Source organism: Rhopilema esculentum, chromosome 14 (assembly GCF_057945365.1).
Source record: "Rhopilema esculentum isolate cy_ngs chromosome 14, ASM5794536v1, whole genome shotgun sequence".
In the NCBI taxonomy this organism is placed as follows: Eukaryota; Metazoa; Cnidaria; class Scyphozoa; order Rhizostomeae; family Rhizostomatidae; genus Rhopilema; species Rhopilema esculentum.
Genome location: NC_142828.1, coordinates 6,576,589 through 6,592,956, shown reverse-complemented (window position 1 = coordinate 6,592,956; position 16,368 = coordinate 6,576,589). Strand labels below are relative to the sequence as shown.

Sequence of the window (16,368 nt, the reverse complement as noted above, 5' to 3'; positions counted from 1 at the left end):
ATAACGAATGTCGCTTTAAAATATCAACAGATGACGTAGGAGACAGAAAGTTTAGACTAAATTTTTCACAAGGGATTTATTTGATTCAAATTATTCTTTAACAATAGATATATTTCATATTTTGAGACTTAGAATATACATATACCTTCCTTCAGCTGTTCTGCGCTGAATTTTCAGCCCAGTGGCGGATTTCAAACGAAATTCCCAGGGGGGGGGTATGCATAGGCGCCGCGAGCTCCCGAGCCCCCACGTAGTCGGCGCCTATGCATACAAAAGACCTCATTGTGAATCCGTGACAGAATCGTCTCGATAGGTGTTTGCACTCAGGGGCGTCGCGACCGGGGAGGTGTGGGTGGGGGGGGGGGGGGTGTCACACTCTCCCCCAATAGTATCTCGATAGGAAATTTCAGGTAAAATCCGCCCAGTGGAAGAAACGCTTTAGGTATTTCAGCGACCTTCATGTCTTAAAATCAATGAAGGATCAAGCAAAGGCAGTTGCTCCTTTAGCTAAATATATATTCCTTGATATGAATGAAGATAAACAAATTAATGATTTGAAGATCGAAAATTTCTTGTTGGCACAGAATCTAAAAATCCAGGCCCTCTTTAGGTAAAATTGTGTCTTGTGTCCATTTCCCCTAAAAAGGCATGCTAGGATGGAAAGAGGGATCTAAATTGGCAACCAGTGCTACTTGCTACCCAGTTTTAGAAGTAACTGACAACATGGAATTTTTCAAGACCACGGCGAAATTGTACCAGTTGTTTTTATCTGCTGTTCAATTTGTTTGCAAAAATAAAAGAATTTTCGATAGGATTAAGAGGATTGCTTTAGTAAAATTTACTTAAAAGAGCGCATTTTTCAAGGAACTGGAAGCATCAAAATTCGAAAATTTTCTGGTCAAAAACAGAACCGTGACGGTACAAAATTCGTTCGCTTTCAAAGCAGGAGCAAAACTGTTCCGGGTAGCAGAGCAAAAACGTCTCGGTTCGGAAGGGCGAACCGCGACAGTTTTCTCGCGATTCCAAACTTGCACGGGACAGTATAAACGGGGTCTTTAGACAAATTCTACGGCTCAACTTACAATTGGACTGATTTCCATTGTTCTGAATAATAAAAGATGCCTTCTTAACGAGCAAATAGTTCTCTTGCTTAACTCGAATCAATTTATAACCAAAAATCCAAAACGCCAACAACAGTTTCCAGGAGATCTATTCAAGGGAAAATGACAGCTCAATATATTTAGGTCAAGCTTTTGCCAAATTGACATTTTTGGGTAAAATATTTTCTATAATGTTTTGGTACAAATACAAAAAACCATTAGCTTTTGGGTCATGTTAAAAATGATATGATATTCCCAGTGGTGTAGTGCTATCAAAATAACAACGGGGGCTCTTGCATAAAATGTTGCGAAAAACAATAGCAAAAGTAGAAGCTTGCAAAGTTTTGGCATTAACAAGGGGGGCTTAGCCCCCCAAGAGCCCCCTTAGCACTACAACCCTGGATATTCCTTGGTGACATACGAAATTTTCAAACCGACCTTTTTTGTCTTTTGTGCCAAGTCCCCCTTCCTTGCGTTTAACATAGCAGGCTGATTAATTTTTAAAATCTAAGCTTCTTTCTCTGTCCCTTAACACAAAATTCTCTGGATATTGGTAGATTCTACACTGAAAAACATGCAGCATTCTTTGAAACAGACTTTCCAATGGACAATAAACCCAAACTCAACCAAAAACAAACAATAGACAGCTATCCATATTCATATCAGCCCTCCATATTTACGTCATCTTCAGTAGGTTCATTTGGTTTCTCAACGACGCCCATTATCCTTTTCGAACACTTTAGGCATGTTTCTTCGCTTTGTGAAATGATTCTGGCTGTCGCAGGATCAAACAGCATTCCAATTTCAACATTCAAGATCGCAGCTTTCACTAAAATAACGTGAAATTGATCAAATTTGTTGCTAAGGCCTATGCATTCAGCAAAAAAGAACAAGGCTTCCTAATTTGTAATTTAGAATCTATGAAAATGCTTTTTCATTACTCATTACCTAATCCTAGGATTTTCCCTTTGATTCGTTTTAGCAAACCATTTCAAAAGAGACAGTAAATTGGCATTACCTTGCATATCGTGAAAACTCTCACTGATTTCCTGAAGTTTTCTTGACAAAGAATCAAGTTCGTGAATTTGCTGGTTTTCTGAGGTCGTGTCCATGTAGCATGAATCCATATCACTGATAAAAATAAACTTGCCTTACTTCACAAGTTAGGGTAAATTTTGCATAAAATTATTTGATGGAAAACAAGCCTAATCATCTGCTTTTTATACCTTGAATAGTGATAAGGCCGCCGGCAACTTCACGAATTCAGGAAAAAACTTGGCGATAAAAAACTAGCATTTACCTGGCCCACATCCAGTGTAATCAGATAGAGAGTAAAAAAGTAGAAAAAATTATAGAATTGTTACCTTTTTTCGATATTTTGCAATATTTTTTTAAAGCATCAAGAGGCGTTTTTTATTTTGCTTCTCAGCGCATTTTTCAATGAAGCTGACGACATCATTCTATTTCCCGCCAAAATGAAAAATGGCGGCTGTACAAACTAATTCTTTGCGTTTCAAGATAAAAAAATTACCCATATTTCCACATAGGTATTGATTAAAAAGACATTATCTAATATTGGCTTAATGGAGCACTTTGTACAAATAATCCTAATTCGTAATGATTCATTTATAAATTCAGTCCCATAATAATAAACCCGAATATCTCTGTAGTCAGCTAGTCAGGAATCAAGGTTGGGCACTCATGAGTACAGAAATCAGTACTGAAGGTTCAGAAATCTGTAGTCAGTACACTATTAAGGGAGGAACAAAAACGGTGACAACAATTTCCCATACTGAAACAAAATCACTACTATAAAATACATGATTTACATTAAAGTTTTTGTTCATTATTTGATCACATTATAGGGGAAATATTGGCGTCCACTTCGAACAGTTACTTCTGGCCTTATGATAGGCCTTAGGCCAAGGTGATATTCATGGTCGTGTACCAACACCACCACATTCATCGTATACAAGTCGACAAACTGCAGTGCTGAGAAAATCAACCTCTTCCTAAAACAAGAGATACCTAGGTAAAGACATCAGTCAAGGTAAGAATCTGCTATTTAGTTGGGGAACATTGGCAGTTTTAAGCTGTTTAAATTAAGAAAACCTTAAAAAAACATTTGCTAATGCTAAGTGATTTATAAAGAAAACGTGCCCCTAAAAATGACGTTTTGTAGTATCATCAGACTGGTATGTGCACGAGTTAGAAAATCCAGGACAAATCATTTTCACGATCAGTGATAAAGTCCCGGACAAGCGCTATCGACCATACATGGAATGATAAAATTTCTGACGGGGTAAATCTGTGTCACTTTAAATAGAAGGAAATTCTCGATGTGTAGGTTTGAGTCTGAAGTCTATGATGAGCTTTGAGCGATAAATACATTAAAAGTTGGGAACAACATAACAAGGAGTTACTTAAAAGGGGTAAAATGTAGCTATCTTTTAAGCAAAGACTATCAATTGGCTGCCAGATTACTTGCCGCAGCTTAGACAGACCTTAAAAACCAGTATCTAAAGAAGGTACACGACTTCAGTTACTTCCTATTCTTAGACTTAGCGGCTCGATACTGTAAAACGCATTAATAGTTACAGCGTAATTATTTGATCATTACAACATCATTCATGGTTTTCTTCAAAAACGACAAATTCAGTTTTTCGAAACAATATTGCACTCTGAATTTCATAAGTTGAAGAAATAGTTGCCATGCTTAATATTCTTCTTAAAAGTCGATTGCAGTCTTATCTCCAACAAAGAAACGAAATGTGCATGGCGACTAGAACTTTGAAACAATGGTACAACCAATTTAAAACTGACCGGTAAATTGAACTATACCAACCTTTGTTGCAGCCTCTGCATAGATCCTAACCACATCTTCGGTACCAGACGGTCTGTAGACAATTAAAACACAACTTTATAGCTATATTGAACGGCTAATCATGTCACTTAAATCACACATGCACTGGAGAAAAAGTGCTTGTTTTATCCTACTGTATTTGAGATAATTTTCGACTTTTTCTGTGTTACTCAAGAAAGATGAGAAACAAATAAATTCTTTAATTGGTTCGAATACTTAATCAGGTACGTGAAAAAAGCAAAGATAGAGCGAAAATTTAAAATTATAAATGTAAGTTGGAAAGTTTCACATCGCTTTTGCCATTCTTCAAAAGATAGCTGCACTGCTTCTTTAGCAAGTGACATACATATATTGGTAAAAAAATCACATATCACATTAGCACAAATCAACGACTCTGGAGTTCAAAGGCATTTGACACAGGTAAAAGTGGCTTACAGCCACTCGACCACGAGCGGTTGATCAATTAAATTGCACACAGAGAAAAACACGTAAACAGTTTCCGCCTTTCTGCAAATCAGTGAAATCCTAGAGCAGCGCGCAGTGGTTTCACGTGAGCGGTTTTCAATACCTTTCTTGTGCGCGTGCTCTGATCAATTTGGCCTAAGTTATTTTTGGATTCGCTGTACTTGTGCATGTCAAATGCCTTTAATAATGACGCCTGGTAACATTTAACGGCAATATTTTAATTGCATGAAATGACAAAAAGTTCTACATCATATGCAAAATCTTCAAATGCGTACCTTACGAATGATCTACCATTCGAAACGCGAGAAACTAATTGATCTATATTTTCTTGCAAGTTTTCAGGAGATGAAACCTTTCTTTCTGCATCGGTCGTTTGTATGACGGTTCTGTCTTTAACCTAGCAAAAACCAAGCGTCTTGAAAAATGAGCAAGGTTTATGAAACAGACAAAGGCTGCAAAAAACCTATACACGTCAGGAAAATGATGGAGCATATTTTAGGACCATCTTAGAGGTGCCTGTTGTCTGGATACCCCCTCACCCAGACGGGTTCGGCCAAAGCACAGAAATTTTGAAACAGAGTTATATGTCATTAGTTTGTACAATTTCAAATAGTTCGTTTAAAGAGGTCTTCCTGTATGTAGCCAGTATTGAGATCTGATAAAGGTTATATTGTCGACAAAATACGGAGCAGTGATCAGAGAAAACATGTGAGCTTAACTTCAGCTACTCCTTTAACAAGTTATAAAATAGCGAGGATGTCCGGGTAATTCATTGTTTGAAAGTTTCTATTGATGAAAATTTCTTTGCATTAAAAAGAGTTTAAAAAGTTCCTTATCATTTAAGCGAAGACCAAGTACACAAGAAAGGGAAAAAACTTGGAATACATCAAAGTCCAGAAGTAGTTAACATAAGTGCCAATCTTCATGAAAACTTATCAAAAAGGAAACTATTCACACAGTTAATACAAGCTAAATAACCTTGGTGATGGTGTTCAAATTGTCATTATTTTAATTCAATTATACCGTTTCTACTCTCTCTGGATAGAATAAAGTTAATAATAAAGTTAATGATAGTAAAGTAAATGATAACGTTACTCAAAAATTCAAAGTTAATAAGAAGAGAAAATTATCAAAGCATGAAAAATTTAAAAACATTGGAATGTTGGAAAATTTAGTATTCATAAATAAAGAGTCGCAGAGAGAAAAGAATAACATTGCTACTTACTTGAACTTTACTCTGCTTATTTGGCAAGTCACTGTAGCATTTGCTCCAATCAGCACAAGTCCACTATAAACAAATAATTTGCACTAAAAGGGACAACCGGCTAAAATGTAACGTTGAATTGAAAAAATAAACCATATCAATTACAGTTATCTAATCATGATATTGTACTTTAACTTTCATAGTTTATTGAAGAATTAATAATAATCCACAGTTCCAAAGAAACTACAAAGTTCCTAGCTGTAAAAGATATTTGGAAACATGAGTACCTGGCCCAGAAAAGATCTGGAATTGAAAGAGGCTTGGCCCAGAAAATTTGACACGTTCAAATTCCGCCCTGTTTTCACTATTTTCTGAGGAAGGTTTAAGAGCATATAAGCATTTTCTAGCTAGAGAAAAGATGGACACTTTTCTGGACTTTCGCTGTCCGTCCAGTATTAGTGGGATGATTTTCATATCAATACGTCATAACACGTGATAGTGGGAGTAATACCTTCTTTTCGTTTAAAATACACTCAACTATGAGCATGTCTGAAATTGCATCTCCTATTGCCTGCAAAAAGAAGGCACATTGTATAGATACAAATCAATTATTTACCAAAATATCCATTAAAAATACTGCGACAAATCTTATTTGACCGAATATATGAAAAACTACTATCTACTGACGCCACAAAGTCGTGATACTTGGCCTATATCATAAATGAGAAAGAATTGCAACGTCGATCATTGAAAGCACAGTGCTAAATGCGTTGCTCGGAAAAATAACAAAAATATTTGTCTTATTCAACTTCCTTTATAACAGGCTACACGTTAGATTTTTTTCAGGCGTGACCCTTGCTAATATAGCAGAGAAACGTGCTCGATTGTGATCAGTTAAATAGAGATAATTTCATGTGTGTTACAGAGTCAAAGTGGCGCTTAATCCATCTTGAGATCCAATGAATAAGATCCTTTTCACAAACATGTATCTTGAAAGCGTCATGTACGATTCAGCACAACACATAGGAAATGGACATCGCGAACTGTATTTCAGTTTGAATTCCACATTGAAATATTCTGTGTTAACAAAAGCTGCATTCTGCTCAAATTTAACACGGTCATGAAACGAAAAGGAACCTGATTTGTGAGGTCAATAAAATGAGATAGACACTGGGCAGCTTTCTGTTCCACATCGTTGCTACAAAACAAACAAGTGACACTTTGACAATATATTGACCATGGAACAACGACAAATAAGAATTTTACTGGCTATAAGCTGGGTAAATTAAGTACTTGCTAGTGGGATACGACTATCTAGTTCTCTAGTTGCAGTTGATGGTCTTAAGTTACATGGTAGTAAGGTTATCCAAAGATTTGCTTTTCATGACTGGAAAGAAATTCAAACGATCTAAAACGGAACACGAGTTTCATTCAACATCAACCAAACCAATACCTTAACATGTTAGCCTCTTTAAGATATAAATCATATCATAAAAAATAACTTTGCCCCAAGTTTCTATAGGAAGGAAAAGATAAACATGACAAAAAGGTTTTACGAGACTATATTCAAAGAACTGGGCACTAAGGCATGAAAACGAGGTAAATCTCACCTTCGTTCTTTGGCCGCACTGCGAATTTTTAGTTCAGCTTCCTCACTAATGAGAACCTTGAATTAAAAAATTGCAAGAAATTGAAATAAAAAATAAAGGAAAATAGCCTGCTGATTTTAATATAAACTCATTGAAAACAAGTTTATCCTTTCGTTTTACTCACTTTTGAAATTCACAGGGGTTAAAAATGTAATGGGTTAGCAAATCGATTTTGGCGTTTGGGAGTATGAAACAGGCAGGTGGAAAGAGTAATAATATTCTATTTCCGTTGAATAACGTGTCACAAAAGTTTTTAACAGTTCAGTTTGAAAATTTTCGAATTTAGAATAGCCTTTGACTTTATGTATATCTGTATCAAAAACATTTTATTAGGACAATAACTTCGGTTCAAAAACTGTACGTACTAGTGGCTAAAAAGCTTTGGGGTTGCAGAGATAACAAACGTTTTAGATGCATATCAGAATAACATCGAAATGAAGAAAATTATTTACAAATTTGTCGCTCTGCAAGCAATGCTTAATTACAGAAGCATTTTAAAAAATACACTTAATAATAGACGAATCTAAATCAGTGTTGTAATAAATCAAAAAAAAGGAGATCCGTCTTGAGACCGTACCGTGCCATGCCCATTGGCTTCAAAATAAACACCAATGTCAAAGTCCTGAGCTTTATGGTGCAAATGCTTGACGCCTGTTTTAGTGCAAGCCACAGGAACTTTCTATAAACATAAAGCCATAGTAACATTGATTTAGATATGAACATTCAGTGCACCATTTAAGAAAATTCCTAAATCAATGTATTGGTGCATCATCTTAAATAGTTCAATAGTCAATTAAAAATTTGACTTGATAGAAGAAAATAAGCAATGAGATAAACCTAGGATAAATAATAAATGAATTTATTATAAAAAACCAATTTAATAACTTTAATAGATGAAAAAATTTAAAAGAAATAATTAGAAATGAGACCTACCATTTGTGTTTGCAAGTACTGAGTAGAGCTGCCATTTGCATATGCAGTTTGTACAACGCCTTTGAACATACAAGCAGTTTTAAGAAAAATTTTCCTGTTAACTATGATAAGCTAGAAAAATAGCTTAATTCAATATTACGACTTTGTTTAAGTTGGATATCTACATTTGTTATAGAAATGGGCCTTTTCAAATTGTTTTCTCTAAAGCTAAAATTTTTCAACGGTACAATCGTCGATGTTATGCTTTGTCTATTTTCACAAATGCCCGACACGTAAATCCTAGCCTTGGATATAAATTATGGCTGAACACTTCTGAACAACGGACTAAATGTTTTCGCAATATATAATTTCTTTCCGGTGAAATCAGTGTCAAATCAACCTTTAATCTCCGATCACACAAATGTCGATTATTTGGTGTTGTTCATTTATTTAGAAGCTGAATACAAAGAAAAAGCCATTTCAACAAATCTCTTGAATAATTTCCAAAACTTACCTAAACCATTTGAAAGCTCGATTTGAGCTAAATCTAATTTTTCTTTTAGATAGGCAGCAATCTAAGAATGGAATTGGAATCTATTGAGGCAGAAGTAGCGCTTAGTTGAATAAACGTTTTTGGCAGTTTTGGAAAAACGTCGAGCAGAGAAACGGTGCATCAGGAAATACTCACTAATAATATGTTTCATAACATACATTTATACCTAGAATTTTCTATAGTTGATAATAATGTTATATTGTAGATGAACTGCTCAGTCTTCAATTTCCTATCAAGTAACACTTGATAAAATAGATAAATCTTGCAGAGAAAAGACCCGTATTGAACATCAAGGGAATTCCCTCTCTGCTACCATTTTTTGATATTATAACCCCTTTGATCCCTTTCGATGCTAAAAATTACAAGTACCTGTCCACTATAAGTACTGGAGAGTCTCGCACAGAAAAATTTCTAGGTGAAAATTCAACCGAAAAATAAACATGTAAACACGGAAAAGGAGGATATGTGTTTTGGGTAGCAAACTGGTACTAAAATTCTTAGTAAGTAGAATTGGATTAAGTCTCTTTTATTTATTTACAACGCTCGATTGCCCAATATGGAAATTTCTGTAAACTTTGTTCCTTTAATTCTCAACATTACTAGAAAATTCTAATAAAATGGATGCATTGGTTTGTCAGATGCGGACTGTCACAAGCCTTCGTTTCTGAATGATCTTAACTGCCACTGTAAAGGCAGAATTCCATAACATTGGCGCACCAAACCTATGAGAAGGAAACATTGGGTTTGTGGCACGTCCAGGCCAGATGCGAATAGCCTTGACTCACCAAAGTTGCGATTCTGTCACCATCCAATAAGTGAAAAACATTTTCTAGAACAATTGAAGACATCATCAGAATAAATCCATGAAAGCATGGAGTACACAAATTGACATTACAAAGCCTAATAGGCTTAAGTGACTCCTAAGGGTGAAGACAGTTCTTAGCAACAGGAAATATCAACTAATAGGAAATTACGAACAATGAATTCTCAGACTATTGTGTTATCAAAAGAATCTAGGAAAACTTGCAGCTATGATGTTAAATGTATTTTCTATTGTGTTATAGTGTTCCTACGCTTTTCACACGAATTTTTATAGCAAACATTACATACATAGAAGTTCAATTAAGGCAGGGATACTGAGCTGATAAAAAACAGTGAAATATTTTACCGACGGGAAGCATAGCAATTCAAGCTTAGGAACCTTTTATTACAAAATATGTTTGAGAATTTTTGCAAAAGCGAAATCAGATGCTATAGAATAGCACTACTGGAAAGATTTTCATCCAGTGAACATATTTCTATTCATAAATAATATCGGAGGAAAAGAAAAAGCAAACAGAAATTTGAAGATACCGGCGTCTTTGAAAAAATAAACAATCCTATCAGCATCGCCGTCAAACGAAGCACATCTGTCTCCTACTTCATAAACAAAATCTAAAATGAATTAAAAAAGAAATTAGAGAAAGTAGATCCATTAAGGGAAAATTTAGTAGTATGATATTTTAAAACTCCTTAAATACACGTCATTATCCGACTAGTGATATGATAATTATCAGCTGACTTTTTCAAAGTTCAGCCACGAAAGTCAGCTGATAATTTTAATGCCACTGGGCGGATGACGCGTATTTGAGCAGTTTTGAAATATCTTCCCACAAAAATAATTCTTTGCGCAAAAGTATGTAGATTTTGGCCATAGTTATGATCACTATTCAAGAAGATTTGCGATGCAGAACAAACAGGCCAGGACCACGTTTCGGTAAGGTATAAGGCAGCGTTGTCTCAGCTGGGAACACCACAACCCGCAAGAATAAAAACTGAGGTGTCTTGGGCAGATATTAATATTCTCGGTAATTTTTTGTGCTAATTTTCTCTACTTTCTTTCCTAAAAAAGTTGATAGTGAATATTATTTTCAACTGCTGCAAAGAGAAAAGATTGAAGGGCCCATCAACCGCTCAAAGCTTGTAGTATTTTTATATATAATTGGTGCCTTGTGTTTATACGAGTAAGGGAATTGGTAATAAGACTTTACCTACTGGGGCTGCCTGTTGAACTTTGACATAATCTGCACCACACTGAAGAAGACAAAAATATAGATTAGAACGTAAAAGAAAAAAAGGGCATGCAGAATCTCCTTTGTTTGATTTCATTTTCATCATTAATTAAACCTTCCGTCTACAAAATAAGCTCACGTGGCCCTTCAGCCACTAAAAGGATTTTACAGCTAAAAGCTTACGATACAATGGAATGAATAAATTCAACAAGATAAAACTAAACACACTGAAAGGAGAATCAAGCACTGTAAAATATCAACTAATCAAAAAGAGCTTATTGTCGTAAAGCTCTCATATATTTGATGAACCAAACCAAAACAGAAGATCTTTCTATCCGTTGTCATACTGGCTTACTTGAATCTACAAGATCTACATGTGGGAAATAAATCCTGCTTAATATTTGGACACTATGCAGTATTAGAAACTTGCTAATTGTGTGGTGCATATAGCTATAGGTAAAAAACATATCTACTATCACGTCCCATATTGGAGTTTTCAAAGTTATTATGCTTTATACGAAAATGAGATTTTGATAAACCACATCAGCTACCGTTACTTGCAGTTGAAATGTTCTAATAAACAGTCCTAGTAAACGATTTCAGTCTTCTTGTTATTGCTGCAGATACTTAAACAAGAACATGAAGAAACGACCTTGCCTGTTTATGGATAACCTATTCAGTATTTTACAACAGCATACAGTGCCATTTATGGAAAAAGTGTATATACTTACTCCTTGGTTTAAAACACCGTTTGAGCCATCATTAAAAATACCTAATAAACTACCGAACCCCTCAAGATAAGGAGCCATTTTGTTCATCTTTAAAGCCCCAATGCCATTGGCGCCGTCCAATTTGATTGAAGAAAATGTCGACTTTTCTGCCTGAGAGAAAACCAAAACAGAGTCATACTTTTTCGAAACAACAAGAACTGCCATTAAATAAAACAAAGTGTTTGATATACATGATGAAAATTGAAGTTAAACAATTGCAGTTAAAAAGCGATCATAATTTTTGAAACTAAAGATCAATCCATTATAGATTCTAGGTAAAACTAAGACAAAATTTGGGATAATGAATATTTGACAATAGATTCGTGCTCTGAGTTTGACTGTAAAAAAATCCGAATTATAGTTCAAGTATAGTAAAATAATATCAGAAATTAATTTTTTTGAAATATCTTCATTAAGACTGCAGTTTGGGATCCTATACATACTCTCTATCACAGTCAATAATTGTAAACCATAAATTCTGTGACGTATGTCATGACAGGAAAATGCTACCTCTAAATAAAAAATCTCTTTTGTTACCAAATAAAATTCACATCAATTAACACTGATGATTGAGATTGACACTAAGATGAACCACAATCAGTTATTGGCAAATTATGACATTTATGGACATTATATAAGAAACAACTAGCAAATCATAAAAGTTGTAACAATATTACCAATGAGACAAGGCTCTTGAAGGCAGAAGAAAGCTTTTTGTAATAGCCATCTTCAGAAGGCTCACCATATTCATTGTTCGTGTTTAGACACCTGACTATGTAATGTAACTGTGGTGTAGTTAGAAGACCTAGAAAATGTACGGGTAAGAATATAAATAGTGCTAAATTATTGGATCAGGCTATTTACCACCCTTGTAAAAAAAGTCTTGCCCACAAGAGACAGGAAGATCATTTATGGAAAAGCTAGTTCCCATCAATCACAGTATTCCTGAGTGGAAGATCAAATTGATAATAAAAATCAATCATGTCACAAAAATATAATTTGCTTAAAAATTGGGGGTAATTACCCATTTAGAAAACTAAAGGTTAGGCAATTTTGGAAAGTTGGTACACTAACTATCCCCTCAGGCCCTGAAAGACTGCACATATGAAGAAACTCCTTTGACAAATATTGCTGGGCATTTGTCACCCTTGTAAGCCCATCCATATAGGCAGTTGGTCCCCTTTGATAAAATTCCTTTACAAAAAGGCCTGGTATATTGGTAACATTAATCTCTAATTTTTGAGGTTTTCCTTTGTCATTATTGACAATCTTTAGACAAAATATACCAGGGTAAAGAGAATACAGCCTAACTTGGTGCATTTGAAGCTAGCATAACGATACAGGTGCCAGCATAGTTAATTACATTCCTGGTGGTACTTGTTAAGATTTGGAGGTGAAAAATGTAGCCATCTTATTAAATATATAATTATTATATGGCAAACTACAGTAACATATTTCCGAAGGATAACATGGTAATTACCAAAGTCTCTGCATGTGTGTCCCATGGCCTCTACACCTTCTTTGAAAGCAAGAAGTAATGTATTTCCACTAGGCCTAAGGCAGAAAATTTTCCTACATAGGTAGCCTGAACAGCAAATACTATGGAAGTTGAAATTTATTCATATTTTTTCATGATTGCTATAAAAGAACCATGATATAACTTTATGCTATTATACAATTAAAAAATACTAACCCTTAACATAAAATACAACATGCTTGACAGAATGAAACAGAGGTTTCTCATTGTTTGAACATCAAGAAAATAATCTGATTCAATAATGACTGTTTGATTCTTAATGTTCCTCAAACTATGATACCACCAAAATCAAGATTTTATACTTTTGAACACATTTCAAAAATAATTTTGTTGGACAAATATACTGACCTTGTATCTCTAGCAACAATAACAGTGGCAGGTGAGTTCATATCTATATTGTTGGTAGATACTATGTGTTGCAAAACATCACCAAGCTCATTATCACTGAATAAAAATAGATAAATGTGTGAAACAAAGTTAGGGGAATCAATTTATAATACATTCACTATGCTTAAAGTCATACTACCTGTTACAGTCACAAAGAATTTAGACTCAAATATTTAATTTAGCTGCTTACAGTACAGTCACACACAGTAAAAGTTTTTCAAGCAACATTTGGCGTGACTAGAGCCAGAGCCTACGGTATTAACAACCTTTTAGTATGGTCTGGGCAATGGGAGAATGCTATTTTAAAATGAGCCTGCCAAGACAGGTAATATCTGTATAACTTTGAAAATATTTTGTTGAGCAATGCTGATTAGATTGAATCTATGCCCCAGCAAAATATATTTTTGCCACCTGCTTGAGAACCAAAAGATAGCAAAGTATGATATATTTGCAAAGCACCACATATGTTTCAAGTGTGAGCTTAGGATTTAATTTCTTTTATGTTTCTAAACATAACAATTAAGATGAAAGCATTTAACAAATTCATATTTTAAAAGTTCAAAGCCATCAGAACCAGAAGCTGTCCAACAGCATTGGGAAGCGAATAAATGGTCAGGTCTTATTCATCTGAAGATGTGCCACCTTATAAGGAAACAAATTTTGTCTTAAAACTTGAGAATGTATTGAAACAGACAAACCTAGCATTTGCCAATGCAGTTGCATATTTTTCCCAAGATGCCTCCAACATTTCTCCCATTGGATCAATCAGCTTAACACCATTATCCTATGGGATGAAACTGACATTAATCTAGACTGTCTAGCAGCCAATTAAACAGGATCATTGTTGATAAAGTTTAGGAGAGAATAAAAAAAAATAATTCGAAACTAGGACTTGGTTTAATTCTCAATAAGTTGAAGGGTTAAATGAACTTTATGCTCAAACTATTTAAAATTCAATACAAAAACATGTGATTTATCTACAAAGCTTGTCAATTGGGCTTGTTGAAACTCTTAATCAGATTTAAGGTAAATCAGACATAAACAACATGCCTGAACAGGATTGTGGGATGCTGTGATCATCACACCTATTGCCTCTGCAAAAGAGAAAGCAAAGCAAACAATGAAATGAGATGAAATCAATTCATTATTAATAAACTAAAGTTTAAGCTGACAAAATAATTCAAAAAGATCTCCAGGACTCACTGCCACATTTTGCTTTTGATCTTAGAACTGAAAGAATCCCAACTTTGAACAGCACAGAATCTAGATCACTTGCCCTGGTAAAAGAAACTAAAGAATAAAATAAAGTTTAGAGAAAGTTTAAATACTGCAAAAACATGCATATCATTCAGCATGTGTGAATACATCTACAATTGTGTCTAAAATGCTACTGAGATATTTTCCAGTGAACAGCAGGTGACAGTGTTGAGAAAAGTTGGGTCTAAAAAGTGAAGAGGGGGGGGGGGTAAACCGAATAAAAAGTGGCCTTACTGGTAGTTCATTTCTTATGTTGCATGCTTTGCAAAAAGCTAAAGCTCCACCCCCAGTCCCCCTGCCCCATAGCGCCTTATAAAAGCAATGAATCCCAACTTTGAACAGTGCAGGGTCTAAATCACTTGCCAGGATGAAAGAGTTCAAAGATTAAATTAAAGTGTAAAGGAAATTTGAGTTTGTAGATAGTTTGGTATAAAATGGGCATACCAGCAGACGTCTGATGTGAATACATTCAAATTTGTTTTGTTTCTCTTTCTTTTATTTCTAATTGCTACTGAGATGTTTTGCACTGGATTTCCTCAAAAATTTATTGAATTGAGCAGCATTTATCATGTAAACGCAAGTACCGAAAATGCTGTTTTACTATATTTTGTTTACGTATTTAACATTTTGTCTTCGAAAACATATTATACAGAAACACTTCAAGTTACCTCTGACGAAAGCCTGCTGTTCCATAAGTAAATTTCATTTGTGCTCCTTCATACTTTTTTGAGGATGCTACAACCTTTTGCCACATCTTGCAGCAAACATGCAGTTAGTGGAACCTTTATTTGTCTTTATTTGACTTTTGTTTCTCTACGGAAGTAACTTTTCCACGTACAGCAATTTTATGTTGTTGTTGATGTTCAAAATTTCCCGCGAAAACGAGGATAGAAACATTACTGAAGGAGCGCAAAATGCGCCAAACATCTTTTTGTTGTCTTCTCAGTGGCGTAAACTATGGGGGCATGGAAGGGGGAGGCTCGGCCTCCAATTTTGCAGTGATAAGACAGTTTTGTGCAGTGATAAACAGTAAAAGTGCGCATTGATAAAACTATAATTTATAGTCAAAGCGAGCAAATTTTCCGTGCTTTTCACAAATTTCGATAGCCCAAACATACCCAGGGCCGCAAAAAGAGGGGATAGGGGTGATCAAATTTCCTAGGGTAGGGTCTTATGATGTAAGGAAACTCATAAATTAAAGAAGTTGATTTAACGAATTGAATTAATCAAGCGAATTAATCAAAGTAGCAGTACGAAAAATTTGAATTCTGTTCTAAAAATTTTGTATTCATTCTTGGATTCTTAATCTGCATAGTTTATTTAGTTGAGAAATGTAAGAAAAGTTGAGATCAAGTCTTTGGCTGAATTTGAAAGAATTTGAATAAATTATCGAGGACGTCATCAAAAACAAGTAGCTTCCGGTGTAATTTTTTTTGGCCCATCTTGGATTTGAAATCTCCATAGTCGATTTAGTTGTTTGTTAGTTTTTTCTACAAAATTCCCTGTCTAAGCCGGAATTTTTAAAATTTAAATCGTAAGAGAGAAGGCCACTGATTGTTCTAAACCTTGGAAACGTTCTGGCAGAAGAACGAAAGTAACGTTCACGTTACAAGCTCTTTT

General features: G+C 34.8%; 1 protein-coding gene and 1 long non-coding RNA gene across 2 annotated transcripts; both read right to left on the bottom strand.

Annotated features, from left to right (window-relative positions):
* Positions 1-938: 938 nt before the first annotated feature.
* LOC148958551 (uncharacterized) lies at positions 939-2,733 on the bottom strand. The gene is made up of 2 exons (XR_016144581.1): positions 2,119-2,733; positions 939-1,929 (listed from the first exon to the last, which is right to left on the bottom strand). It is a non-coding gene; the product is annotated as an uncharacterized LOC148958551 (long non-coding RNA).
* A 141-nt stretch (positions 2,734-2,874) lies between these two features.
* LOC135696126 (phosphoacetylglucosamine mutase) lies at positions 2,875-15,610 on the bottom strand. Its single transcript, XM_065215409.2, has 21 exons — positions 15,417-15,610; positions 14,695-14,768; positions 14,542-14,585; positions 14,190-14,275; positions 13,453-13,548; positions 13,048-13,121; positions 12,245-12,372; positions 11,529-11,678; positions 10,777-10,819; positions 10,100-10,180; positions 9,532-9,575; positions 8,708-8,768; positions 8,215-8,273; positions 7,859-7,960; positions 7,243-7,298; positions 6,770-6,830; positions 6,144-6,203; positions 5,654-5,716; positions 4,704-4,825; positions 3,946-3,997; positions 2,875-3,112 (listed from the first exon to the last, which is right to left on the bottom strand). Exons 1-21 carry the CDS (start codon positions 15,500-15,502, stop codon positions 3,035-3,037), a joined length of 1,620 nt encoding a protein of 539 aa, XP_065071481.2. The 5' UTR covers positions 15,503-15,610; the 3' UTR covers positions 2,875-3,034.
* Positions 15,611-16,368: the final 758 nt, after the last annotated feature.

What these genes read in the sequence shown, in the direction of transcription:
- LOC135696126 (XM_065215409.2), bottom strand. Translation starts at nt 15,502, where the DNA reads ATGTGGCAAAAGGTTGTAGCATCCTCAAAAAAGTATGAAGGAGCACAA. An exon ending in ATCAAAAGCAAAATGTGGCA is followed by an intron (nt 14,586 to 14,694) that starts GTGAGTCCTGGA and finishes TCTCTTTTGCAG; the next exon opens with AGGCAATAGGTGTGATGATC. An exon ending in ACTGCATTGGCAAATGCTAG is followed by an intron (nt 13,549 to 14,189) that starts GTTTGTCTGTTT and finishes ATTTTTATTCAG; the next exon opens with TGATAATGAGCTTGGTGATG.